Source organism: Muntiacus reevesi, chromosome 3 (assembly GCF_963930625.1).
Source record: "Muntiacus reevesi chromosome 3, mMunRee1.1, whole genome shotgun sequence".
Classification (NCBI taxonomy): domain Eukaryota; kingdom Metazoa; phylum Chordata; class Mammalia; order Artiodactyla; family Cervidae; genus Muntiacus; species Muntiacus reevesi.
Window position 1 is genome coordinate 201,206,092 of NC_089251.1, and position 27,177 is coordinate 201,233,268.

A 27,177-nucleotide genomic window follows, 5' to 3' on the forward strand; every position below is an offset into this window, starting at 1 on the left:
AGGCCAGGCCTGTCTTCGTGAAATTTTGTTCTTAGACCCCACTAATTTTCATACCGTCTCTAAACTTCACAGGGTAACAAATCCACCCCTCAGACAAACGCCTGGCAGGGCAGTAGCTCTCTTGAACGAGAGAAGCATGGAAAAAAAGACAGAGGCCAGAGGCTGCCTCCTGCCACTAGTTGACCATGTGGATTGAGGTGGGCCCCTCAATGAGTTTCCCCATTGTTGCTTAATGGGGTCAGATATAGCCCCTTAAGGTCCCACTACTCAAATGCCCTGAGGTTTCTGGGAAGACCCCACGTGACCCCCCAAGCCACAAGTCTCAGCCCCTCTGACCCCAGAGGGCCTCTGATGAAGGCAAAGCTTTAGCCCCAAAGTCCTCCCAGGGAAACAAGCAGACCAGCCGTGGCACTTGGACTCCAGGATCCAGGGTGCCTGTCCTGGCTGTGTGACCTCAGGTAAGCCCTGAAACTCTCTGAGCCTCAGATTCCAAACCCTAGGAAAAAAGATGAAATCATTTCCCGCAAAGGTATGATGCAAGTGTTGCCTGATAACACCATCCAGTGGGTATCTCCAGGAATCCCTTCAACTGTAATTAGGCATGTGTTACTATTACCGCCACCCAATCTACCACCTGCAAAAATCCCCACAGCAAAAGGACAACTGGCATCCTCAGGATAGCTGGAAGCCTTGCTTCTGGCTTCCATTCCAAGATGTTAACCTCTTCCCGGTTGCAGTCATCTCTATTAATAAACGGAGATGGGCATGGGGTCAGGTGGCCTTCAACCTCTCAGGTTTCATATTTCCTCCCAGGGACAGGGGGCTTCACTGGCACTTTCAAATGGTAATAGACTCGGCCCTGGTGCAACATAATTAGTCTTGGGACTAGAAGGGTAAACAAATGTGTAATTCATGAATTTGCTAATTGTCCTTCATTTTGATCTCCTGCCATTTTTCCTAGACTCTGCCTGACATCCGAGCTTGTGGCAAGGACTCAAAAGAGTGCCGGGTGCGGCCCAGGGAGGCGCTGGCTTCAAAGTCGGACACCTGGACTCGCCCTCCCCCAGCTGCCCCCTCCAGCCCGGAGCCCACCACCCCAGACATCACGCAAGGCAGGAAGCCCGTGGCACTCCATCTTTTATTTCCTTCAACTGTACACAAATGTAAAATACTTTAACAGCAAGTCTACGGGAAAAATTGTTTGGTTTTAAATTATTATGAAACAGAACCTAAGGGGAGCTTTATTAAATAAACATAAAGATGGGGATTTAAGGATACACACCTGCATTCTACCATTGTCGCTTTTACTCTAGCTTCTGGGTGTGTGAGGATAGAAAAGACACATCAAACTGAATAAACAAAATCCATGTATACCCTGAAACATTGGCAGGCCACTCAAGGGATTGTTCAGAACGTCCACCTCATAAAGATGGCCTCACCATCTAATAAAAATTAAAACTGATCTGTTGGCCTCTTTGGTTCCAAAATTATGTATAATACATTTAACTGTATTTTTTTTCGCTGCTATAAAAATAACTTCTTTTTTCAAATGGCAGTTTCTGACTAATCATGCAACTAAATCAGTGCAAACATTAAAAGCAATCATTCGCTTAAAAAAGAAGCAAAGGATTTCATTTCAAGTATAAAAAAATATAAAAAGAGTCGTACGAGTCCAGTTACATCTAGTGTGGGTCAACCCTTTAAATTGCATAGTTCACATGGCACTTGGACCTCTGGGGTGAGCTCAATGCTCTGCCAAGGGCCACTTCTGGATACACGCGGATGGGCAAGGGTTGTATCATGTGCGTTCAGGCGGGTGTGCAAGTGCTAGGAGCGGGGGCGGGCGAGCAGGTAGGGGCCACATTCGTGGCTGGCTCTGGTGGCCAGAGCCCACATGGGCCACTTTTGCAAAGCAGCTGAAAGCCTCCCCCTTTCCCCAGACCCGTTCAACTGCTCCCCTCCCTCAACCCCTGCAGAAGGGGCAACCCCACCCCAGCGAGCATCTCCAGAATGCCTTCACCCCACCTTTCCCTCCTTCGAAGAGCTCACCCTCCCCTTGCCTAAGAGTCATTTCCACCCCTCCCTAACCAGTTCTAGAGGAGTCTCCCCAGGGAAGGGCACAGATTGCAACTTTTTTTGTTCCACTTGGAACAATTCAGATTTTAACTTAAAAGGTCAGACCTGGTAGAAAAGTCCCTTTTCAATTACACAACCGGAATGAATGACCATTCAACTGCTAGTGATCAGTTAAAGCATCAAATTAAGACCCTTCTCCTCTCCCTCCCTCCCCACCCCCAAAACACACACACATAGAAGTCACACCAGGGCCCCAAGGGACAGTCAAACGGTCACTCCCACAGCTCCACGGTCTCGGGTCTCTGGCAGGTGGCAGCCTATTGGGGCCTGCCTCTCCAAGCATGGGAAAGGACAGGCTGCCCGGCTCCCCGCCGCAGGAAGGATCCCAGGCCAGGGGAGCAAGCCCACACGTTGGAGCCAAGAGATGTGGGGACCCCGGGGGCCTCACACGGGCAAAGGGGGACACACGGCCCTCTGCAGGCTGCCTGCTCCCCACCGCCCATCTGCTGCTCTCTCCAAGCTCCGGGTTCGCTCGCTCTCTCTCCCTCTGTCTCTTGTCTTTGTGCTTTTCTCTGTGCTCGGAAGGCGCGATTCAGAGTGGCCAGGCCAGCTGGGGGGGCGTGGGGGGGACGGTGGCTGCTCACCCCATTCTCTCCGAGTGACAGGCATTTGTGGCTGGGCTGCCATTTGTCACCGCAGACACTCGCCGGGATCCCGGAGGCTGCCATGTGGGCGGCAGGATGCGTCTGGCTGCGCGCGCCTGCGTGTGCACTCAGTCCTTCGTGTCCGTGGAGGGCTCTCCCTCGGCTTTTGACAGATTGCTGGAGGAGGAGGCAGGAGGAGATCTCGGGCCGGCCCCGGGCGCCCCCCGGGCATCACCGCGCTCCGCGTGCCACGCCCCGGCCCCGGGCCCCGCCGGAGCCGCGTCCTCATGCGCAGCCGCACTCCTCCACGATCATGTTGGGCACGTCCCGCTTGACGATGTTGTACTCGTCGTCGAAGTAGAGCATGGACATGGTGCTCAGCTTGGTGGGGATGCAGCAGGAGTTCACGGCGCCCGGGTTCAGCCCCCGCATGCGGTACTGGTTCACCACGGCCGTGTGGAAGGAGGAGGCCGAGCCCGGCACCCCCGCCAGGTAGGCGGGGCAGCTGCCCTCGCAGTAATTCCCGTAGTAGCCGCTGGGCGCAATGATCCAGTCGTTCCAGCCGATGAGGCGGAAGTCGATGAAGAACTGCTGCCGGCAGCACAGGTTGGTCCGCCCGTCGCACTCCAGGCCCCGCTTGCGGATGCGGTGCCTGCTGTCGCCCAGCCGCGCCTGCACCACCACGAAGGGCCGGTGCGACTCCTCGCCCGGGTCCACGAACACGGGCACCACGGCCAGCTCCCGGCAGCCATCGCACTGCACGTCCAGGCTGAGACGCCGCTCGCCCCGCGAGAACAGGGCCTGGATGGGTTCGGTGAGCGGGAAGGTGTGCCAGCCGCTGCGCTTGAGGTCCACGCGCTTCTCCACCGCGGCCCAGCGGTCGCCAGGGCCCTGCTCCTGGAAGTACACCTTGACCCGCACCTTCCGCCGGCCGCCCTTCTCCAGGACGTAGGGCAGCAGCTTCAGGTAGAGCCACAGGCTGGCCTGCACCACAAACAGGTTCTGGTTGCCTTCGTTGGAGATGAAGAAGTACAGGCGGACCCGGGAAGAGGCCAGGCCATCTGCGGAAAAGCGAGAGAACGGGCCAAGTTAGATCAAGGAGAACAGCAGGCACTGCAGGAAACACATTCTGCCGCAGGACGCTGGACCGGGCCCTGGCCGAGCAGCTGGAGGACCGTCCTGACCAGAAATACCACTCCTGGGGCCGCGGCCTCCAACGGTAACCTGGGAGAGGCAGGGAAAATTGTTTCCTAACGAGAAGCCCGGACCAGGTTGGAGCTGGAGGGCCCGGGCCTAGAAAGCCAGCCTCACCTCTCCCAGGCCAGGGTTCCCTGGAGACAGGCTGTCAGGCCTCAAAGCTCAACGGAGGAACTTGTCAGGAGGCCAAGATCTTAACAAGTTGTTATGGGTATCTGTGAAATCTGAAAAACAAAACCAGGGTCTCACTAAGGATTTGGGGTGGGTTGTTTTAGCAGAGTTTGGGTTCTTTCTTTTTTTTTTTTTTTTTTTGGTTAACTTAGGGCATTGCAAAATCCAGCTGAGCCACCTACAGCCTCTTTCCAGTGTTTACCTAAGCATGATCTGATCCAACCCCCAGTGGAACCTCCACTGCAAACAAGCCAGCTCTGCTCAGATTTCTGACACTGGAACGTGTGCTTTGCAGGCTGCAAAGTGCAGCATTTGCTTCCGAGTACTTCCAAGGGACAGGGCACTCAGTCTTGAAACTTGAAGTCCACCCCTTTCATGAGACACTGGCTCTCCGTGAATGGCACATTTGAAGTCTCCATGGATAAGGAGAATTGGTTTATTAGTTGTCTCAATAATTCAGCTCAACAAGAAGAGAGGCCATGCCAACTGAGAGAGGAATCCTCTCTCATCCTACATTTCAGTGACCCTGCTCTCTGACAATCCCTACTTTTTTTTTTTTCTTTCCCCTCCAGGAAGAACAAATAAGCCAACTGTGTGGCCTCGGCTGGTTTTATCAAACCTTCTACCACTGCCCCCCTCCCAGCCCCCTCCTCAGGCCTCGCCTGGCTCCTCTAATAACACTGACATCTGACTTTGAAATGGGGGAAAGTGCAGCCTTAAAAGCTGGTCTTGGACGAGCTGCCTGTGACCTGAATCTGTTATTTATAAGTCAAAGAGCTGGCTCCGTGGAACCGACCAGAAATATAACAGCCCCCGCTGTCATTTTGTGCCACCGGGACCAAAAGGCCTCCTCGACCTTCCAGAATCACATTTCTGCTCTGGGCCCCAAAGCACCTTTTAATCCAAGCTCTCTAATTGCATGTCCAGATTCCCCTGACTCTGTCGGACAGCTAAAATGGCAATGCATTTCTTTCTAAGCACAAACCAGCCCTGATTGTCTCTGCTTTTCTCTACACCCGGCCATGCAAAACTTTTCATCCCTTTTCATCCCCAGGCGGCACCTGCACAGTCTGCCCGCTGCCTTGGAGGTTGGGGGGAGGCATTTGCAGCCTGGGGACACGACTGCCACCAACAACCCCCCCCCCAAGACTCCCTGCCCACCCTGCCCTGCTCAAACCCAAGCTTCCCCCTGCGACCTTCTCGGCAGTCCCTCTGCACAAACGGGGCTGAGCTCCAGGCACAAAAGCCAGCCTGGCTCATTCAAGTCCTGAAAAGGACAGCAGAGCCGAAAGCACTTGCAGCATTTCAGCGCGAGCACATTTTTCTCCCTTTTTTAAAGTTCGAAAGATGTTTTTCCTCGCTTGATTTTTACATTCAGTGGTAAAAATTTGCACTATATGGCCGGAGGAACATTCCAGAAAGGACTCCGACCCTTTGTTAACTAGGAACTCTGCTGGCTCTAAAGCCAGGGAGCTGCCTCAGCTCTCAAGCAAGCCGAGAGGCACGGGGCTGCCCCCTGAGCGGCAGCCTTTCTCTGCGTAAATGATGGGACCTGTTGAGAAGCCTGCCTTCCACCGATTCCGGTGCCCACACAATCGGAAGAGAGGTTGCCTAGCTCTCCCCAGCGAAGCTTCAGCAATCCTGGCAAGCCCACGCCGCCCGGCGATGGAAGCGGCCCCAGGGGCCTCTCACGCAGGCACACACACACACACACACACACACACACACACACAGTCACACACACATACACATACTCCTCCGGCCCACGGACATCAACAAGCACACACATCTCCAGCTATACTGCTAAGCCTACACTCCGATCGTGGGAAACAAAAACATTAAGCAATCACCAAGCGAGTGCCTGCGGAGCCAGGGCCGCACGCGTCCGCCGGGAGGGGGACGCGCGCCCAGAGGCGCTGGGGCCCGTTTCGGAGAGCAGGGGTGGAGGGCAGAGCGCTCCTCGGCGGGGACAGGGGAGTTAGGAAGGGGTTGCTGCCTTGGAGAAGAGGACCGCAACCCGGACGGAGCGCACAGGGCCGGAGGCGAGCGGGCCCAGCCAGCAGTCCGGGTTTCCCCTAAGGCGCGCGGGCTGCGGCGGCGGCGGCCAGAGTCAGCGAAGAGAAGCGGGTGGAGGAGGTAGCGAGGGCCGCTCGAGGGACCGACCCACCTGTCTCGGCGAAGCTGATGATCTCGGAGACGCGCTCCTGGCCGTCGGCGCCCGGGCTGGCGTGGCCGTCGAGGTGCGGGATCTCCACCCGGCCGTCCTCGCGCACCTTGCCCGCGTGCAGCTTGCGCAGGGCCGTGACCATGGCGGCCTTGGGCACGGCGTGTGTGATGTTGGGCCGGCCCCGCATCTGCAGGCGGTTCAAGATGTGCCGCTTCACCGCCTCCAGGAAGTCGCCGTCTACCCGGCCCAGCTCCTCCGGCCGCCGGAAGCCGCCGCACGACGTGCAGGTGTCCTGCGAGCCGCCGGGGGCTCCGGGCGGCGGCGGGGGCGGTTGCGGCGCGGCGGGTGACGGCGGGGGCGTGGGCGAGCCCCAGACCCCGGGCCCCAGCCAGCCGACCGCCAGCATCAAAAGGCAGGCGGCCCCCAGCGCCCGACCGGGCAGCCCGTCCATGGTGCGCCGCTGGCGACGAGGGCGCCCGCCGCGAGGCGAGCCGAGCCGAGCGCAGGGCGGCTCACGGCTCCCGGCGCGCCGCCCCGCCCCGCCCCCGCCCGGGCCTCCGCCCGCCCGCCGGGAGGGCCGCAGCCGGCTCACAGGGGGAGGGGGCCCGGTCGGGCCGCGGGGGTTCCCGCGCGGCGGGGAAGGGGCGCCGTGGGCCGCGGGGGGCCGGAGAGGCTCCCTGGGTGAGGCAAGGGCCGGAGGGTTACTGCCGCACGGGCGTCTCGGGGCGCCTCGGCATCCGCAGCTTTACCCCCATCCTCTCCGCGTCGGGGCCCCGCTGCCCCCGCTCGGGTGAAGCGAAAGCAGCGGCAGCGGCGGCTTGGCGGCCGGGCGGGGAAGGTGGCAAAAGGGCCGGTCGACGCAACTTGGGCGAGACGGAAGCGAAGGCGCCCGAGCCCCCAGAGCGGAGCCGGGCGCGGCTTGGCGCGGCGCTGCGGCGGGCGCTGCGGCGGGGCCCCGCGCTCGCACCTGAGCGCCTCGTCCTCGCCCTCGCCGCCTAGCACCGAGGAAGGGCCGCGGGCGGTGGCGACGGGCGGGTAGTCCTCTCCGCGGGTTGGCGGGCGGACAGCGGAGTGAGTGCGGTGCCGGGAGCGCCGCGGAGCGCGGGCCCGCTCAGAGGCGGCGCGGAGCCCGGGGCCGCGGGCCCTGCAGTCCTCGCGGCGCGTCACAAGGCAAAGTTGTCTCCAGGCTCCCGGGGCGCCGCATCCACCGGCAGGCGGGCGGGCGGGCCGGCCGCTGCGCGCTCCGGCGGGTCCTCTGCTCCGCCCGCCTCCTCGCCGCCTGCCTCCCTCCGCCCGCCTGCGCGGGCCGGCAAGGCTCCGAGCGCCAGGCTAGGCGGCGGCGGGGCCCTCCTCGTCCCGGTCTCTTCTGCCTGCGCGGCGGCGGCGATATCGGCTCGAGCTCCTAAAAGTCTCGCCGCGTCCCCGGCGCGGGTGCCCTCGCTGGCTCTCCCGCCGGCACACGCCGCAGGGCCGGGAGAGAGCGGCGGGTGGCGGTCGCGTCCCCGCGCCCGACCGCGGCAGAGTGCGGTGCCCGCCGAGGAGGAGTTCTTCGCTTTGCCCTCTTCTTTTACTCTCCTCGTTTTTTCTCCCAAGGGTGAAAAAAAAGCCGCACAATCTCCGTATGTGCGCGCGCGTTGTGATAGAGGTTGGCAGGGGGAAAAAAAAGAGAGAGGGGGGTAGTCTCGCCTGGCCGTGCGGGAGGAGACTGTCCGCGCCTCCCCGCTCCGCTTCCCGGGGTTGCGGGGGGGATGCAGGGGGAGGGGGAGGCAGAATCTGTTCAGGTTGATGCTGCCCGCTCCCCGCCCACCCCAGCTTCCCTCCGCTCTTTTCCTTCTGCCTTAGCGAGAAGGAGGAGCGAACCGGCCCGCTTCCCTCCCCTCCCCACCCCACAAGACCGGGCCACTTCTACGGTCTCGAAACTTTCTCACCACGTGGGCGCCCCGGACCCCGGCCCGGCTTGGCGGCGGGCGGCACCGACGGGTCCGGATCCAGGATCCCAGCGCTCGCCTTCTCCCGGCGGCCGCGCAGGCCCTGCCCTAGTCCCTGCCGCCGCCTTCCCCGCCCAGGAGAGGCACCCCTCCTCGCTGCAGCCGCCCCCGGCCTTCCTGGGGTGCTCCCTCGCTGGCCGCGGCAAGGCGGGGGCGGCCGCGGGCGCCGCGGACTGGCTCTGCCGGTGGATGTCGCTCCGGGGCTGCAGCGCCGGAGCCGAGCGCCCCGAGCCGCCGGCACACTGGGTGAGGCGTGGACCCTGCAGACTGGAGGGGTCTGGGGGCCGCTGCCTCCGCCGGCGCCGCGCCCCGAGAAGCGCCTCGACTGCATGGGGAACCGGCCTCGCGGCCCATGAGCCTCCCGAGCTCTGGGCTTGCCAGGCTGGCGAGGCTTCCAGCACCACTGCGGCCGCCACCCCCCCAGTTGGCAAATCTTGGCCTCAGACAAAGCCAGGTCCCAGTCGAGGCTCCGCTACGGCCAGCCTTGCCGGAGTGGCCGTGGCTAGAGCCTTCGCATCCTAGTCTCTGCCGCCTCGTGCGTACACGGGGCACAGTAACGACTATCATCACACTGGCTGGTGGGGAGCCCCAAAGTAGGCAACCGGGCCACGCTCCTCACAGAACTCAAGAAAGTACCCTTCCAAGGCTGCCGTTCTTAGGCCGCTAGACGAAAGACGCTATCATGGACACCAGACTCCCAGCCTCATCCAGAACCCAAGTGCAGTCCGTCCCTTCTGTCCCTCCGGGCGTCCCGACCTCCGCGTGGAGCAACAGGACGGCGCTCCTAGGGGCAGCAGGAACGCGGCCTTGCGCTCGCGTCTCAGCTGCCTAGACCCCCACCCACAGGGAACGCGCCGCGTAAGAACGGGACTGCGGGGAGTTTAGCTTTCTTCGCGCCTCGGGGAGCCCGGGACAACCGAGGAGGACGGTGGCCTCCGGCTCAGGCCTCCCCCCCGCACCCGCGGCCCCTCGTCGCGAGCTGCTCAGGCCAGCCGGGCGCTGTGGCGTTCAGCCTCGGCCGGCCCGCAGCCTCACCGAGGTCCGCAAGTCTGGAGGCGGAGCGCCCCCTCCCTCCCGATCCGAGGAACCGACTCAAAGGTGCGCAGGGCCGGTCCCACGGTGCAAAAATGGGCTGCTCTGGGTTTATCAACGCAAGTCCGAAATAAGGGCCCGGGAGGGCCCCCGAAATAACAACCCTTCTGGTTCCTTAGGGCTTTCTCCAAATTCTAAATCGTTGCCACTCCTAAACTGACGGTCCTTTGTTCCCCCGGCTTACCACACCTGGCCCCGTCCCAGAGCCTGGGAATCCCGGAGCAGAGAGGAGGTACCTCTGCCTGCTGGGCAGCTCGTACCGCCACCTTCTACGTGGGGGCCCTGAGCCAGCCCAGCCCACCTTTGTGATTTTGCTTGCCTCTTCTGCCAGGCACACATGCTCTGGTCTGCTGGTCCTTTCCATCACCACAACGACCAACCTCTATGGGAAACTCACGCCCAGCCCTCAGACCCAGCCCGATCTCTTCTTGGTGAAGCCACCATGGCCTTCTTGTGCCCTGAATAGTTGTTTGCTGGTGTGGCCCCTCAGCCCAGTATCCAGATGTTACCTGACCTGTCTCCTGTGTGGGGCCTCTGGCTCCTGGAGGACAGGGACCAGGCCTCTGTGTGATGGCAGACCTGGAAGATAATCAGGTGCACTTGCTGGACCAGTGTTTAGTTGGTTGACTGATTGGTGGATTGAGAGAAGTCAGTAAGCCAGCAAAGGATTTAACACCTCTGCTTCTCAGCACAGACTCACAGTGGTGTTCCTTGCCTTCTCCGTTACAACCCTTTTTTAATTTATTTTTGTGAAAGTGTTAGTCACTCAGTTGTGTTAGACTCTTTGTGGCCCCATGGACTGGGGCCCACCAGGCTCCTCTGTCCATGGAATTCTCCTGGCAAGAATACTGGAGTGGGTGATTCCCTTCTCCAGGGAATCTTCCCCACCCCAGCCTAACACATTGCAGACAGATTCTTTACATTCTGAGCCACCAGGAGAGCCCATTTATTTATGTATGTATTTATTTTTATTTATTTATTTTTTGACCACACCCCACAGCATACAGGGTCTTAGTTCCCTGACCAGGGATTGAACCCAGGCCCCCTGCAGTGACATCTTAACCACTGGACCATCAGGGAAGCCCCGCAACCCTTCTTATTGTGGACAGAGCTGTGGGAAGAGGGGAGGGCTCCACACCTTTGTGAAGGTGCAGCATCCTGCTCATCGCCCTGGAGCTGGGAAGAAGCAAAAGCCACCATCTCCTTGCTGGTCGGAGGAGGGAAGAGGAGGTTCGGAGGAGGGTCCACATTTTGCTCCCCTGATGAAGGAGCTGCAGCCCCGCTGCCAGTCATCTGCTGGGAGGGAACTGGGTCAAGCGGTAGTCAGAAACCATCTGCTCGAGAAGCTGGGATTATCCCGCCCTCTGCTGATCCCCCAGCCCGCAGGAGCCAAGGGTGTAAATTGAGTTCTTCCAGATCACCTTGTGCTTTGGGGGGGGAGCCCCCCGTTCCCTACTGAGGGGCAAGGACCTTTTCCTGTTGCTTCAAAGCCTCAATTAGCACTGGACTCTGTTCTCCTTTAGATTGAGGGTGACCTCAGCCCTCAGTCTGAGCCAGGGATGTGATTGCACCTGTCAGTTTTGAATACAATAATGTATATCAATACTTCAGCCAACGCCCTCTAGACAGGCTGCAGGACCGGGCCGCCCCCACATGGAATGCTGGCTCCCTGACGCCATCAAGGAGCTCGGGCCCAATGGGAAAGGCAGGAGGAAGCGTGGCGACAACATGGATCCAGGCACTCAGCGTGTGAAGAGGCTTCCTCCAGGGAGCTCAGCGCACGTGCTCTCACTACCGCGGATTGTTTTGTTTTGCATAACCCACAGCTCAGTGTCAATTTGGAGCTGACAAAGATGTCCAGAAGTGACAAAGCAAATGATAAAAGTGAATCTCAGCATGCAATTCTTGGCCACACGGACCCTACGGAGTGTTGGGGCAAAGTCCTTCTCAACATGGGTGCTCCAGGCTCGGGATGGAGGAGGGCCTCTGTCTGAGTTGGGTTCCGGGGATCTATGTTCACTTTTTCACCATTGGTCAAGAAGCCACAGCTGCCAGACATCACCATCATGCATTGTAACTCCGCAGGGCAGCTCACTGTCTGAACAGGAGCTTCGTGCCAGGCCACATGAGACAGCCTGCCCACCAGCAGCCCCGGGCACAAGAGCAGGGCAACCCGGAGCCAGGTGCAAAGCAGGATGGAGCCAGGGAACCCTAAAGGACAGAGGACCACCAGCTGACCTGGGTAAAAGCCCAGACACCAACAGAGAGCCCTTTCAGGAAGCCTGCAAGACCACCTCATGCATTTTCCATCCTGAGGAAAGTCCTTGATGAGAGAGTGGGCATGGGAGGGTTACTTTAATTAGGCAGCCCCTTATTTCTCACCAGGGCAACTATATAGCACCCACCTTCCAAGAGCCCCGGCAGCCCTCCACGTTCCCAAGTCCTGCTGCTGTGGCCTGGAAATGATGCCGGTCATCTCTGAAACTCCACCTGTGCTCCAGAGCACCCGTGCCTGGCCCCCAACTCAGCACCTGCTCACCTGCACCTGTGTGTGACCTGGCCAGTGGTCCTGGGGTTCAAACACAGACCCAAGAACTCCAGTGGGTCCGCAGGGCATCCCACCTCATGCGTGCCACTCCCCCAGCTTCCCACCTGGCACGAGCATCTGACACAGCCATGTCACAACTTTGCATGGCCCTGTGCTGCTTCTAAACCAGCTCCCACACAGAATCACCTTGCAGGGCTTCTTTCTGGCCATTCCTCTTGACCTGATTCCCTCAGTACCCGGTCTCCTGAAATCTACTGTCTGTTAGCAAGAACCACACAAATCACTGTATTCGTGGTTCCATTCCTGGGAATGGGCTAGCCTGAGGGAACATAGGGAGCCCCCATCCTCTTTCCCGAGCAAGATGGGGGGCAGGGGTGCCAGAGGCTATGCAGGAGTAGGATTCAACATGTTTTGAATGTTCAGGAATTATTTCAACAGCAGGGCCCGTAGGGATGGCTGTCCAAGTTGGTGTTTTTTTCTGGAAAAATAGAGGTGCTAAATACAGCATTTGGTGAGTGTCCCACTTCAAACTGCTCATCACAAACTAGTTCTGGCACAGAATTCCTTCCTATCCACTCACTAACCACGCTTAAACTTAACTAGCTGCTGGGGATCTAGCAGCACAGAATCAAAGTCCCGACCCTGGTCACCCCCTCCCCCTGGGTGGACCCGGGAGACAGGATGGCTCGGGCAGCTTGCTGGCACCTGCAGTGCAGCAGGAGCCAGGACAAGGAGCACCTCCATCTGCCGGGAGGCTCAGAGGAGGCACGATCTGGGGTTTGAAGCAGAAGGAGGCGTTGTCCAGGGGGCCGTGAGCGAGCAAAGATCGGCTGAGGGGAACCCAAGTCACAAGACCGTGTGGTCCAGGTGAAGAGTGAGGGCGCATCCATGGGGACGAGGCTGGGGGGGGCCTTGTCAGTCCAGAAAGGGGTGTCAAGGCCAGAAGGGCATGCGGCCCTTGACAGGGGTGTTTGAGGAAGACTTGGCAACACTGGGGGCTGGGAGTGCCCCGCACCGGCATCGGGGAGGCGGTGAGGACCACCAAGATGGAAGGGGGGTGTGACCTTTTTCCTCAGGACACAAGTCCTGGGCAGCTGGTGCCAGGCGGGGGGATAAGCAGGAAGAATTGAGGCTCCCCCCCCCACTTCTGCCGTGAGAGATCCTTTACACAGCTTCCAGATGCCTATGTGTGGCCAGAACCCAAAGAGCTGGTTATTTTGCAGCTAACACAGGGAAAGGGAGCATTTCTTTTCCTTTTTTCCTTTTAAGACTGTTTTGATGTGGACCATTTTGAAAGTCTTTATTGCTTCTGTTTTATGTTTTGACTTTCTGGCCACAAGAAACCTGCACCCCACGCATTGGAAGGCAAAGTCTTAACCACTGGACCACCAGGGAAGTGCCAAGAGGAGCATTTCTAAAGTTTCTTTACTTTGGGTCTCCAAACCCAACCGTGTCCACTTCAGGAACACTTGGGTCCCAGCATCAAACTCCACTTAAATGTCATTCCTCGGTCCTCAGACGTTCTTAAACTTCAGAACTGACCTTTGTATCTGCTCCTTGAGGGATGAGGTGTGCCTGATCCATCCAGTGAGTCACCAGTCATGAAAAATGCATGGCTGAACCAAGACAGTGTTTCTCAGGTTCTAATGAAAGTCAGGGACAAGACGGAAAAAAAAAAATAGGGACATTAACCTCTTATACAGGTGCAGGAAGGCATCTTTCTCACTTTTTTAAACAAGACCCGGGAGCACGTTGATCCATTTATGTTTGTGACGCTGAGGACCCCTGTGCCACAGGCCCACAGTGCACCCGTGTGCCCCAAGTTCTTGCGGATCCATGCCTGGGGGGCTCCCACAGTGAAGCAGCTCAGAAGGAGGCTGTTGTGATGCTGAGCTCCACACACAGTCTGCTCTTCCTTACAAAACGCAGTAACCGAATCCTCATAGTCAGTACAGTGGTCTCTGTCCAACCGATGAAGGTAACTCTTCAGGGTGCCCACTGTGGTTATAGAAGAAGGAAAAGCGACCCAGCACGACTACCAGCTTCATCCCCCCAAGCCCAGGCCTGTCAACCGGCTCCTGAAGCTGTGTTAATGTCAAGTCCTCTCCACATTCAGCCCTCTCCCTCTAGCAGAGGCCAGGCCCCGAGCCTCTGTTAGTCAATTGCTGATCCCAGAAAAGAGGCATTTCTTATACCCCTCCTTGGGCCCAAGAGCATTCAACTCTTTTAGCCCCTTCCCTTCCCCCATATATTAGCTTATGAGTTGAAATCCTGGAGGGAAGAGGGAGAATGAAAAGGAAAGGCTCTGATTTTTGCTTGATGGATAAATGTATTTATATCTAATTAGGAGCCCCCACTGTGCAGGGGGTGAAGTGTTTTCGTTCTGGCCTATTGAAGGACAAATAAGTATTATGCGCTTGTTCTCTGAGCTGGTAAAAGGGACCCAGAGTTGGTCTGCATTAGCGCCGTCAATAGAACCGGGAGCAGGACCCTGGTGAACGCCAGAGTCCTCAAGGCTTTCCCTGCTCGCGGGGCCCATCTGCCCAGAGCTGTTTCACGCAAGCTGTTCTCAAGCCCTGGGGGTTTGAGGATTTGCCCTATTCTACCCTTCCCAAAAAAAAAGAGACAGGAAAAGAGAAAGGAAGGAAGAAAGAGAAAGAGGAAGGAAGGGAGAGAAGAGATGAAAAGAGGGAGGGAGGGAAGAACCAGCATCTTTAGGATTAAGACACATACAACATTCAACTTTAATTTGAGCTTCACCTCCCTTAGAGGGTTTGACACTTCTGGAACCCCCGCAATGTCCTACTGACTCAGAAATTACAGCACAGAGCAAGGAACTTAATTCAAAATAAAAAGAAGCTGCCAGTGCTTTGCCTTTAATCAAGGATGCTGGAGCCAAAACACTCATCCACTGACATTCCCTTTCCCTAATCAGAAGAAGCTAAGAATAAGCATTCATACAGAATCCCTCATGACATTGTTGCTGTCTATAAGGAATGCGGTCAAACTGTTATTTACCTAAGCTCAGCTCCCCAAGAATCCCAGTTTTTAAAGATTTTTTTGATGTGGACCATTTTTAAAGTCTTTATTTGTTGCAGTATTGCTTCTGTTTTATGGTTTTGGGTTTCTTTTTGGCCGCTAGGCATGTGGGATTTTAGCTCCCTGACCAGGGATCAAACCCACACCCCCTGCATTGGAAGGTGAGGTCTCAGCCACTGGACACCAGGGAAGTACTTCCCCAAGAATCCCTTATCAATTCAATATAGGAATATTCTGACACACTTGCCCCAAATCCTGCACATAGTGGGATGACATCCTTTCCAGCCACAAGGGCGTGTTCTGGGTTCAGGACTTCTCAGCATCATCTCTGAGCCTTCCTGATGCCTCCATCCTTTCTTCCCGAAGTGCGTTTTTATCTGTCTACAGAATGCCGTTATACAGAGGACCAGGCGGGAGCAGGGCAGTCAGCCAGGCAAGCACAGGGCTGTGGCGCTCTGATGCCAGGCCCCTCGTGGCAGCAAGCGCCGGGCCCCCCAGAGAGCAGCATGTCGGGAGCAGGTGAGTGGGCAACGCCCTCCCCTGACCCCCCACTGCCACCACTCCCCTCCCCTCCCCAGCACTGTGGGATCTGCAGAGGATGGAGGGAAGAGGGGAGCCCAGGGTTGGAGCGACCCTGGAAGAGGTCGGGGGCGTATCTGGCTGGGGCCTTCCAGACAGCAGACTTCTGAATAAGGAGCAGAAAGACCCCAGCGGGGTCATGTTGACCTCAGGACCACACCCTCCCACAGCAGCCCTGAGAGCAAGGAGACGTGGTGCTGAAACGAAGTGACTACCCAGACAGGGAGCAGTCAGAGCGGGGGAAGAAAAGCCAGGGCAGGGTGGTGTCCCGAAGCCGGAGGGGCTACAGGAGCAGGGGTGGCCAGGAAGGCCCAGTGCAGCAGAGGGGTCCCGGGGAGGCTGGATAGGGCACTCTGGGGCACCCTGGGCCGGGGGATGGGTGGTCTCCGAATGAGCAGCCTGCCCAGGGGAAGGGAGACTTGTGGATGCAAAAAGGCACTGTGTCCCTTCTGATTCAGACCTCGGAAGGCTGGGGTTGAGGGGGGAGGTGGTCTTTCAGAGGGTCAGCCTCCAAACTGGGAGCTTTCCCACTTTCAAGGGGACTTCGTCCCACGATGGCTGAGTCCCAGCAGTAGAGGTAAGCCGACTGCTTGAGAGGCCTGCAGGGCAGCCTTCGGGCCAAGTCCCTGAGGGAAGGACTGCCTGGGACATCTTACACTGAGAGGGAGACGTGGAGGCCCAAACTGAACCCAGGAGCCGGAGGAGGACAGCGGGAGGCCTGGCAAAGGCATTGAGGGAGCTGAATTCAAATGGCTGGGTGGTGAAAGTGTGTGTGTGTGTGTGTGTATGTGTGTGTGTGTGTGTAGGTATATATGCCTTGGGTATGGGTCTATGTGTGTGTAGCAAATGTGTGTACTGGTGTTTGTACCGGTGTGTGGTGGCATACGTGTTTTGTGTGTTGGGATGTGTGTGTTGGGGCGCACGTGTGTTAGTGTAGCAGGGGTGTGGGTGTGGTGTGTGTGTAATTTGTAACTAAGTCACCAAATACAGAGACAATGACCAGTCCCAGGGTACTCTCGCCAATAAGATTAAGACCCAGGGAAACAATATTAAGTCCCTTTTCTGTCCTCTAAGAACTCAGTCCTGGCTTCAGGAGAGGCTTAGAAGGCAGAATTCATAGGAGTGTGTGACAGGGGAGGAGATGGAGAAGGAGGAGTCAGGAGCAGCAGGTGTTGGCGCGGGGGCCGCTTCCCGCCCGTGGACAGGCCGGATGTCAGAGGTGCTCCACAAGGCCTTGCACATGGGTCGTATGGCCACCACCGCACTGGACGGGAAAGCACAGACTTGCCCAGGCCCTCCTGTTCTTCCCGAGTCCCCGCAGCCACAGAAAGAAAATGCTCCCCAGATGGCCCTGGAATGACTTTCCCCAGAAACATCAAGAAGGTGTGGTCTGCAGGATGTGGTCATCAGAGGCTCCAAAGGAAGCAGCTGGGCGGCTCTCCCAAAGCCGTCCGTGAGCCTCAGTGCCGGGGAAGGGGGCTGGGTGGGCAGCACCTCCAGCCCGAGTGGTCTAGAGCCAGAGTCTGCGTGGAGACCAAGCGGCGACAGGCACCCCCGCCCCCGCCACCGGGCAGGCTGGGGACCTGCAGCTCCAGGAGGGGGAATCATTCCCCAGCCCATCAACAGTTAGCCCCTCTCCAGGAGGAGGAATCATTCCCCAGCCCATCAACAGTTAGCCCCTCTCCAGGAGGAAGAATCATTCCCCAGCCCATCAACAGCTAGCCCCTCCCCACAAGCTCTCCTCCGTGCAGGCTTGCCGGCGTCCGCACTGACGGGGCGGCGGGTCAGATCCCGGCGAGGTCTCAGCCTTCTCGGCTACGCCTGCGGCCGCTCCTGCTTCTGATGAAGCTCTGCCCTCCTCAGCCCCAGGCACTCACGCTCTCTCTCCTGCAGCCACCAGGGGCCGCTTCTAGTGCCCTGAATAGCCATCTGTCTCTAGGATGACCACTGCTCCTGGCTCTCTGGGGACTGAGGAGTTTCCGTGGAAGTGGGACATTCCGTGGATGGTCCCTGACAAACTGGGAGAGCTGGTCACACTGGGTGCTTCACCCCTTCAATCTTTACTGATGCCATTACCCCTGACTGCAGCATCCTCCCCCCGAACCTTGTCTGCTTTAGGAGCACGCTGTATCCAAAGTCACCTCCACAAAGCTCCTCTGAGTCAGCTCCCGCCTCCACTGAAATGGACCAGCTGCCCCTCCCTCGGGGTCTCCCTCCTGGTAGCCAGCTCTTCAACACCTGCCTCTCCTGAGCTGCCCACTCGCTCACTCATGTCTGACTCTCTGCAGCCCCATGGACTGCAGCCTGCCAGGCTCCTCTGTGTGTGGGATTCTCCAGGCGAGAATAATGGCGTGGGTCGCCATTCACTTCTCCAGGGGATCTTCCCCATCCAGGGATCAAACCTGCATCCCTTGAGTCTCCTGCATTGGCAGAGGGATTCTTTACCACTAGTACCCTCAAGCTCAATAATCCATGTTGCCTGCTAGACTCTCGTCTTATGGAGCACAAGACTACGGTGTCTTCATGTTTCTATGGCCGTCGCTAAGCCCAGCAACCATGAATGAGCCACAGGTGTTGGCAAAACTATTTTCAAATACATGGGAAGGAATTCTGTGATGGATGAAGACACCCAAGATAAAGTTTCTTTCAAATATTCTTTAAAGTCATCTTATTCCACTGATTGATTTAACATATACCCAGCTGCCAGGCCCAGGAGCTATAGAAGAGAACAAGACAGTCAAAATCTCTGTCTTCACAAAACTTACTATCTCAGAAAGAAACACATAATAAATAGGTTTTTGAAAGCAAATAATTTATGGACTTCCCTGGTAGTCCAATGATTTAGAATCCGCCTGCCAATGCAACATGCAAGGGTTTGATCCCTGGTCCCAGAAGATCTCGCATGCCTCTGGGCAACTAAGGCCACGTGCCGCAGCTCTCAGCCCTCGCTTAAGAGCTCACATGCCGCGACTGCTGAGCCCCCGTGTGGCAACTAGAGAAGGCCTGAGCACAGCGACAAAGACCCAACTCAGCCAAAAATAGATAGAGATTTTTTTAAAAAGCAAAGAATTTCCAAGAGTGAAAGTGTCATGAATTTTTAAAAGGCGGTTCATGGGACGCAGACTGGTCAGAGGGCTACATAAGTCAGGAAAGACTTCTCCCAGGAGGGGATCCAAAGATAAGGAGGCAGTCACAGAGATCTGGGGGAGGGGCTCCAAAGTAAGACTAATCTTAGACCATTCAAGGAATAGAAAGCAAGCCAGTGTGATTGGAACACAGGGAAGCAAGAAGAGGACTGGAAGAAGCAGAGGCTAGGTCATATTAAGCTTTGTAAGTTCCACTCCTTAGGATTTGATTTGACCTCAGTGGCTAACAAAAGATAGTTCTCATGTAGGAAAAGAGCAGAGTTAGGAATTCCAAGCCTGGTAAGATGGACCCCTGGTCATCAGGCTCCATACTTATTCTGCTTTTCGTATAATGAGGTGTCTATCATCAAAATTACTTCATAATTATAAGATGGTTGCTAGAGCACCATCCATCACATCTTTATTTCAAGCAGTGGGAAGGAGGAAAGTAGAGCAAACCCTTGCATCCTCTTAGCTGAGCCGGCTCTGTTGGAGGAATCATCCCAAGAGTCCCACTCAACAAATTTGCTTTTCTCTCCTTGGCCACCAGTAGATGTACAAGAGGCTGGGAAATAAAGACACTAAGCAGGGTGCTACCCTGCTCCAAATTAAACAAGGGTTCATTCAAAAAGTAAGAAATACAGAATAAATAGTGAGAGGACACAAAGGGTGCGGCAAGGAGCCTGGAGTTTCTTCTAAGTGCGATAGGAAGGTTTTAGAGGGTTTTATCAAGTGCAGTTGTGATCTGATTCACCCAACGAGATCACTCTAGCTGAGTGTGCAGACTAGACTTCAGGGAGATGAGTTAGGTGCTGTTGCAATAATCCAGGTGAGAGATAATGGCAGTCGGGCCAGCATTTCAACGGTGGAGGTGGTGAGAAGTGGCTGGATCTGACCTCTCTTTGGGGGCTTGGGTCAACAGGACATGCTGATGGGTTGAGTGTGGGGGTATGAAGGCAAGAGAGAATTCAGAGGGTGGATCTCAGGTTTGGGGGCTGAGCAATCAAGAAGATGTTGAATGGCTTGGGTGGAGCAATAAAAAATTCCCGTTGAATGGATGGATTTTGAGAGGCCCTTTGGGCTCTGGTAGTGGCTGCTGAGTAAGCAACTGGAGTAAATTTGGGGTTTGGGGCAGAGGTCAACCAAATCTGGGAGCTGCCAGCATATGGAACCTTTGAACCCTCTGGCCTCTTTCTGGCTCTGAGTCAGTTTCCCCTGCTCTGGGGGGATGACCAAATGCCAGTCAGTTCACCATCTCAGAATTCGTTTTGCCAACTGCTCGGAGAAGTGTTTCTCAAACTGCAGGTTGTTAGATATGAGCAGGTTGTGAGTCTAAATGTAGTGGGTTAGGATCTAATGCAATAAAAAGAAGAAGCTCGAAAATAACAGCAATCACACATAAAAAGGTGAGTGTGTTTCATGACACTCGTCTCAACGGCATCTGCGTCTGTATATTTCTGTTCTACAAATATTTGTACATCTGTGTTTGTACGTGTGTGTTCTACATTGCCATGTGAAGTGGATGTTACTTCAAGTTTAAGGTTCAAGGAAGGGAAAGTCACCGGCCTCTAGAATCTCTCCTTGTCTCCGGGCCTCCAGCGGTGATGTCCTCCACACAGTGCCCTGGGTGAGTGGTCACCACTAAGGGCCTGCAACAGTTGTTTTTGCAGCAGTGGGGATGCATGTCCTGGATGGGCATGTTGGAGAAATAGTACATCCAGGTTGTGGTACCCGACCCACGTCATTGGGAGTCAACATCGAATGCCTTGGAACCGTGACCCACTGTCAGGGGGACAGACCTGTGGTTCTCAGCCTGCCTGCACATTCTGCTCCCAGAGGTCCTAAGGCAATAAGGTTAGGAGGCTGCTGGGAGGTGTTGGGAGTCTATGAAGCGGAATGTAGTACAGGACCCGGGCTAAACCTGGATGCATGAATACCTGAATGTTTGCACCTGGAAGGAGAGGTGAGTCTCCCGCTCCCTAAGCGAAGGTCCCGGAACTCCTCGGAAGCCGTCCCGCTGCCTCCCGTTTGCAGCCTGACAGATAGGCTTTGTGGCTCAGTGTCCAAAGTCGATGAGTCTCCTGGGTGTGGCAGAAGGTGGTACCGGCTCCCAGCAAACTCTCAGGATGGCAGACCCTTGTTCACCCTCTCTGCCTCCTGCCCCAGAGACCCCAGAACATCCCCTGAGTAGACACACCCTGCTGGCGTATCCGGCTGTGCCCAGGGACCAGCAGTGAGCCAGGTCACCAGGTCACCTTCAGTCACACTCCCCTGACGTTCGTGAACACGGCACGCCTTTACAGATGGGTGCATCCTTCTGTGTCCTTCAGACGTCTGCTCCTCCCTTCCCGCCCCTGCCTCTGCCCCACTAACCATGCCCGTCCTCTGCTTCCTTCTCCCTAAGAATCAGAGGAAGAAGGGAGTTGGCCAAACATCCCCAGGACCAGGAATTTGATTAGATTGTATACTATTTGGGCTATAGAAATTACCGAGCACATTCGAGGTTGCACAGATTAGCGCAGTCCTCCCCGTGTACACATCACCAGCTGCTGTGGTCAACCCACAGCCCTCATGCGCCTTCACCCCATCAGAAATGGTCTCACTACCCAGTGTCTGAGCCCCTTCCACCTGTTCGCGTCATCTGAGGACTGGGCCTGGAAGAAAACAACTAGAAGCCTCCAGTAAACCCTCTGGGACATGGAGAGCTCTTATCTGGAGACCCAGCCCCTGGGCTCAGACACCAACAGGAACCCAACTAACCCCATTCCCCTGCCAGGATGGTGGTGCTTCCCCTCTACCTACTTATTTCAGGAGAACTGGGCTTGCAGAGGAAGGCTAAACAGATCCCAGTCCATCTTCAGAGAAGCTGCTGTGGAATTCCTGAATCTTTTCTGGTTTGGGACTTGCTTAGCCTCTCAGCACCCAGCTAGTCAACACCATATTGGCTAATCACGTTAGGTAAAAAGGAACATTGTCTCCAAAATCCATCAGCCCCAAGGTCGCCACCTTTGCCACAAGATGAAAATACATCTGAAGTGTGTTTATCTGGGGAGGGGAGAAGGAGGTCAGCAAAATGGCTCATTTCAAGCTTGAGTGGCTTTGTTCGGGTTTTGCTCAATCCCAGGCTAACGGCTAAGCTATCTGAACTCCAAACCAAAATAAATACACCTCTGAAGTTAACCATGTTATTACATCAACGCTGATGTAATGGTTCCAAACCATAAGAAAATAAAATTCCAACATAATGGGTCTCTCTGTTCAGCTAAAAGAAAGGTTGGGCTTCTGGCTTCTTGTCAACTGGAATTTGGCGTTTTCTATCATGGTTACACAGGGTGTGTGTGTAACCTAATTAATGATGTTTCAGTAACTGCTGTGTGAAAGGGGATAGATAGATATTAAAATACAATTAAGGGGTCCAGAGAAGGTCCCCAGAGCCACCCAAAGAAGGGTTCCAGAAAAACCATCACCAGCCACCCCACCCCAGAGACCTCCCAGATTCAGCGTCTCACAGAGTGACTTTTAGGATTCCAACTGCCCTCAAAGAGGTCACAGTTCAGGGGCAGAGAAAGGTCAGAAAGACTCAAAGGCAACTGCACTCTGAGAGACAAGTTCCAAACAAAAGAGGAAGTGGTACCCACCCCAGGAAGGGACATGCCCGGGCCCCATGATGTTCTTGGGGTATCGACATAGGATGAGCTGGCTTCTGCAGCCACGCAGAGCTAAACAAGGATGTCCCACTTGGGGGTAGCTCTCTGCATCAGGAGCTCAGCCCTGGAGAGCTCGCGCTGGCCCTGCCCCCGTGGTCCTAGGCTCTGGCTCCCGTGCATCCCTCACCAGGCTCAGGCCAGGCAGACCCTCCTGCCACCCCCACTGGGTCAGATGGAGGCTGATGCAGTTCATTGACATAAAGAACCACAGGTCCCAGGACCAACATGCAGCCTCTGTATTTCAGGTCACTCACAGCCCAGCATTTCAACTTCCCTGTAGCCGGCGGCACTCTGTAACTCATAGTTTCCCAGCAGGCACCTTCCACGCCATCCATATTCTCACGTCAGAGAAACCTGCCACCCAGTGGAGTCTGCTCAGAGACCTTCCTATCCCAGGTTCTACCGCGAACACAGACGGTTTATATTGGGTTGGCCAAAAAGTTCATTCAGGTGCTTCCATAAGATGTTACAGAAAACCACAAACAAACTTTTTGGCCAATCCAATACTTTGAGGACTTTTTACATGTGTGGCCTCAATAGCACCTGCCCACCAGACAAAGGACCCAGAGCCAGCCTCCGCCCAGGCTGGTGGGCTCCTGCACCAGATCAGGCTGAGCCTCGCCTGGGCGCCTGTCTCATCAGTTCCTGACCACAAACCCATCACTAGTCGCATTTTGCAGATGCGGAAACCTAGGCTGGGCAAGTTGAGGAACTGACCCAGTGTTCCCTCTCTGGAGTCTGGAGGAACCACAGACCTCAAGATGGAAATCACAGCCTCTCTTCCCCACAAAGGTGTACATTTGCTTGGGCTGCCAAGACAAAGTACCCCAACTGGGGGCTTCGACGGCAGAAACACATCGTATCATACTTCTGAAGGCTGGACGTCCAAGATTAAGGTTCCTTCTGAGGCTGGTTCTCTCCTCACCTTAGAGACAATCGTCCTCCTCCCAGTGTTCTCATATGTCCTCCTTCTGGGTGTCTGCGTCTTGATCTCCTTTTCTTATAAGGACCTCAGTCAGGGACTTCCCTGGTGGTCCAGGGGTTAGGATTCCATGCTTCTGCTGCAGGGGCCCAGGTTCAGTATGTGGTCAGTGAACTAAGATCCTGCAACATTTACAGCTCAGGAAAAAAAAAAGTTCTAATTAAAAAAAAATAAATAAGGACACCAGTTGCATTGGATTAGGCCCTATCTGATGATCTTGTTTTACCTTCATTATCTCTTTTTGAGACTCCATCTCCAAATACAGCCAAGTTTTAAGACACTAGGGATTAGGACTCACACACATGAATTTGGGAAGCATGGGAACACAACCCAGCTCATGATGGGCTGCCAAGGGCCAGTGGTGGGGGCGGTGGTAGCTCCAAGAACCACTGATGCGGTTTCACTGTGAGTGCCTGCCACGCAACAGGCCATGGCGGGAATGGCACGGGCCTGGATGCCACCGCGTGAGCGACATGTGGGAAGAAAGGCCAGCGGCCCAGGGAGCAGCTCTTTCCAATAGTCCATTGACTCCCTCCAGAGAGCCTGGAGCACACACGTGAGCCTTTGCAAATATATTCAAAACACACTCCCCATCTCCACAGGAGCCCCAGGGGCCTGTGGCCTAGGGCAGGCACCGCCCTCAGCCAGCCCTGGGGCCCCTGGTTCCAATTCCTCCTACAGAGCGCAGAAGGAACGTGCGGGGCCAACGTGAATTTGCTGAACAAGTGAATGAACCAATGCGTGTTCTGACGGGAACACCTGGTCACCCACCGGGTCTGCCCTCACCTGTTTCCTGCTGACACTTCACTAGAATTACGGACCAAACTCACCATCCACCAGTAAAGTTGGGCCGCTTCAGAGCTGGGACTGCACCCAGCACGTCAGACAGCTCGCTGACAGGTGGCAAAACCCCCAACACTGAATCCACACCCTGAGTTGCCCACTCTTTCTTCCCTCGGGGGCAGAATGGCAAACCTAGAATTTCAAACCCGCCAGCAGATGTTCCAGAGGTGAGCATCCAAAATCGCCCTGGATGTCAGCTGTTTCTTGATGGAAGAGCTTTCTAACTGTCAGAACCAGTTACCCAGGGGAGGACTTCATAGGTTTTACCAGCAGGCCTGTTCCCCAGCTGTCTGGGTCAGTTTGACTGTGGTCTGGTCTTTCCTTGAGGCAGGAAGGAGCCAGAGGACCTCCTGGGAGCCCTTCCTGCCCTGGGATTTCAGGCAGACGTGAACATCTGGGGAGTGCCTGTAGCTGAGCGATCCGGCTGGCCTGAAGCCAGCAGTAACAGGGTGGCCTGGTCTGGGTAATCACCAAGGGGTAGGCTTGCAAACAGCAACAAGTCTGGCAACTCCAGGGTTGCCCATGTGACGGAGCAAGAAGCAGCCTGGAAGAGCCTGACCTGAGAAGAAGCAGTAAGTGTGTGTCCACGCGTGTGTCCCGGACACGTGCACAGAGAATGTGTTTGTGCAAAGGTGGTAGGAAGGGCTGCTCAGGGGGTCCCACCCCTCAGATCAAGAGAAGCCAGGTGAAAATCACAGCTTATTCTTTCTGTAAACATTTATTTATTTATTGGGCACGCCACTAGGCATGCACGATCTTAGTTCCCCAACCGGGGGTAGAACCCATGCCCCCCTGCTGTGCAGTCGTAGCCACGGGGCTGCTAGGGAATTCCCCCAGAACCACAGCTTCTAACCAAGTGTGGTGCGTGCATTTAGCTTTGCCATGTAGATTTTCCTCACCACATCTCTCAAGAAGCAAAGGGTGGAGGAGGCCCTGTCGGTTTCACATTGAAAGACAAGAAGCACAAATTGATGGCTAAGATCACACCAGTGTTGCCCCAAATTGCCCCAGACCCAGTGGGTTGGCACCACCTTGATGGTCCCCATGCTTTTCTAAGAAATTGTCTTGTTCTAGCCACCTCTGAAATCAGCTTGGCTTTTTGTTTTTTTTAAGCCTGGTATATAACAGCACAATCATCCATGAACCTTACTTACCCTGAGTCACCACATCAGCCACACACATTTTTGAGGGTCTATACTTGACATGGAAGAAACGTTACCTTCCTTCAAAGAGTTTCATGTTGGAAACATAAGACGAATAGAAGAGAGAGAAACACACACAAGCTGAGACAGCGAGTGGAGGGTAAGGAGGAAGAAGCAACCTGGGATGCAAAATGGGGTCTCACGGGGTTTCAAGGATGGTGATTGGACTTTGGCCCTTTCCTGCCCAATACTCACCCATAGGTCACAGAGTCATGCCTTGAACCTTCCTCCTTATTCTCATGCTTGGTTCTCCCAGCTCCCTGCTCTCTGCCTGGCCCTCTGCCATGGTTTGGGTTCTCCTATCCCTCACCTGACAAGCCTGCAAGGCCAGCCACCTCTCCTCTCTCCAGCTCAGCTCCTTGCAGGGGGCCCCTAGGTGCTGTGGGTCAGCTTCCTAAAATGCATCTTTAACCGCAAGGCTTGTGCTTGGAAACTCACGTCCAAGAGGGCGGCCGTTGGAGCGGATGACAGACCCACATGTCCTTCTATATGTTTGAAATTTTCTGTAACAACCACCATAAAAATAAAAAGAAACAACAAACACCCTCCTCCTACTCAGGAGGTCTTATCCTCAAAGAAGGGTATTGATTTTCTGGGCTTTGCATGTATTGGCTAAGTATGAAAACTTCAGTCAAGGAAGTAGATTTACAGTGCATCAGTCTGTGTGCTTCAGAGTCTCCCCCAGACCCCGCCGCTCTGAAGACAACATCTGTCTTGTGTGGCCAGTTGCCTGCAGGCCAGCCTTGCCCCTCATGATGTTGATGACCAACATCACCTGGCATCCAGCCACGATGAGAGTCCTGCGGACCTGAAAACCCACCCGTGCAGACCCCAAGGGCCGCATCCTTTCACTGGGTCCCTCTACCTGGCATATCCTTCTGCATTTGATAAAGTCCAATTCATGGGTCAAGCTCAGCCTCAAGGTCAAGTGCTCAAGTGCTTCTCCGTACTGGTCTGGACAGCCACCTGCCCCCGCCCCCTCCCCAGGCTAGAGGCTCCTGGTAGGCGAGGCTTGGGCTGCCATGGTGACAGTAGAACAGATCTTCTTGCTCTGTGCTTGAGGCCGCGCCTTCGGGGACACTGGGTCCTCGTGCCTGCCATGGGGGGATAGCATCTGTGTCTCCATTTCTGAGCAAGTGAGCAGGCTCAGTGCCCTTACTGTGGGAGCGGAGAGGGGGCCAGGGAGCTGCTTGCAGAGCACCCCCCCTGCCCCGTCCTGCACACGGCCCTGACTTGGCAGCCCTCAGTCAGCGCCCTGCATGGACCCTGCTCCCTGAGCAAACACAGGCCTTGCATTCGCCCCCGTCACTGTCCCCATCTGCCTCTCACCTCTCACCCCAAAGCAAGCTTCTTTGGGCAGCTGAGCATCCAGCTACAGACCCGAAGTCCAGAGGCTCCCACGATAGAGCATCAGGGTGCATCTCAGCTTTGGGGGACCCTCGTGGGTCTCCCCTGTTACCTAAGAGTCCCCCACCCCCTCACATCCCAGCTCTGCCCTGCGGTGGCTCCCCAGGGCTTCCGAAGGAATAAAGTCACTGTCAGGGGTTCCGTGACTACACCTACCTGAACGAAGTCATTTCCAGGGAATTTAACATGAATCCTTTACTTCGCCTTGTCCTCAGAGAAAAATCAAAAGCAAGACCCAAAACCATGACAGAGGTCTGTGCTCGGACTTGCCGCTGATGTAACATTAACCACACCCACAACTCTAATAGACTGTTTGTAAAGCGTTTTTCTAAAGAGTTCATGTGAAAGAAGTATTCAGGTATCGTTTCCCTCCATGCTGCTGTGGAACGTTCCAGAGGCTACAGGTGAGG

General features: G+C 55.8%; 1 protein-coding gene across 1 annotated transcript; it reads right to left on the bottom strand.

Annotated features, from left to right (window-relative positions):
- Positions 1 to 1,126: 1,126 nt before the first annotated feature.
- INHBB (inhibin subunit beta B) lies at positions 1,127 to 6,811 on the bottom strand. The gene is made up of 2 exons (XM_065931371.1): positions 6,256 to 6,811; positions 1,127 to 3,781 (listed from the first exon to the last, which is right to left on the bottom strand). Exons 1-2 carry the CDS (start codon positions 6,704 to 6,706, stop codon positions 3,006 to 3,008), a joined length of 1,227 nt encoding a protein of 408 aa, XP_065787443.1. The 5' UTR covers positions 6,707 to 6,811; the 3' UTR covers positions 1,127 to 3,005.
- Between the last annotated feature and the right edge of the window lie 20,366 nt (positions 6,812 to 27,177).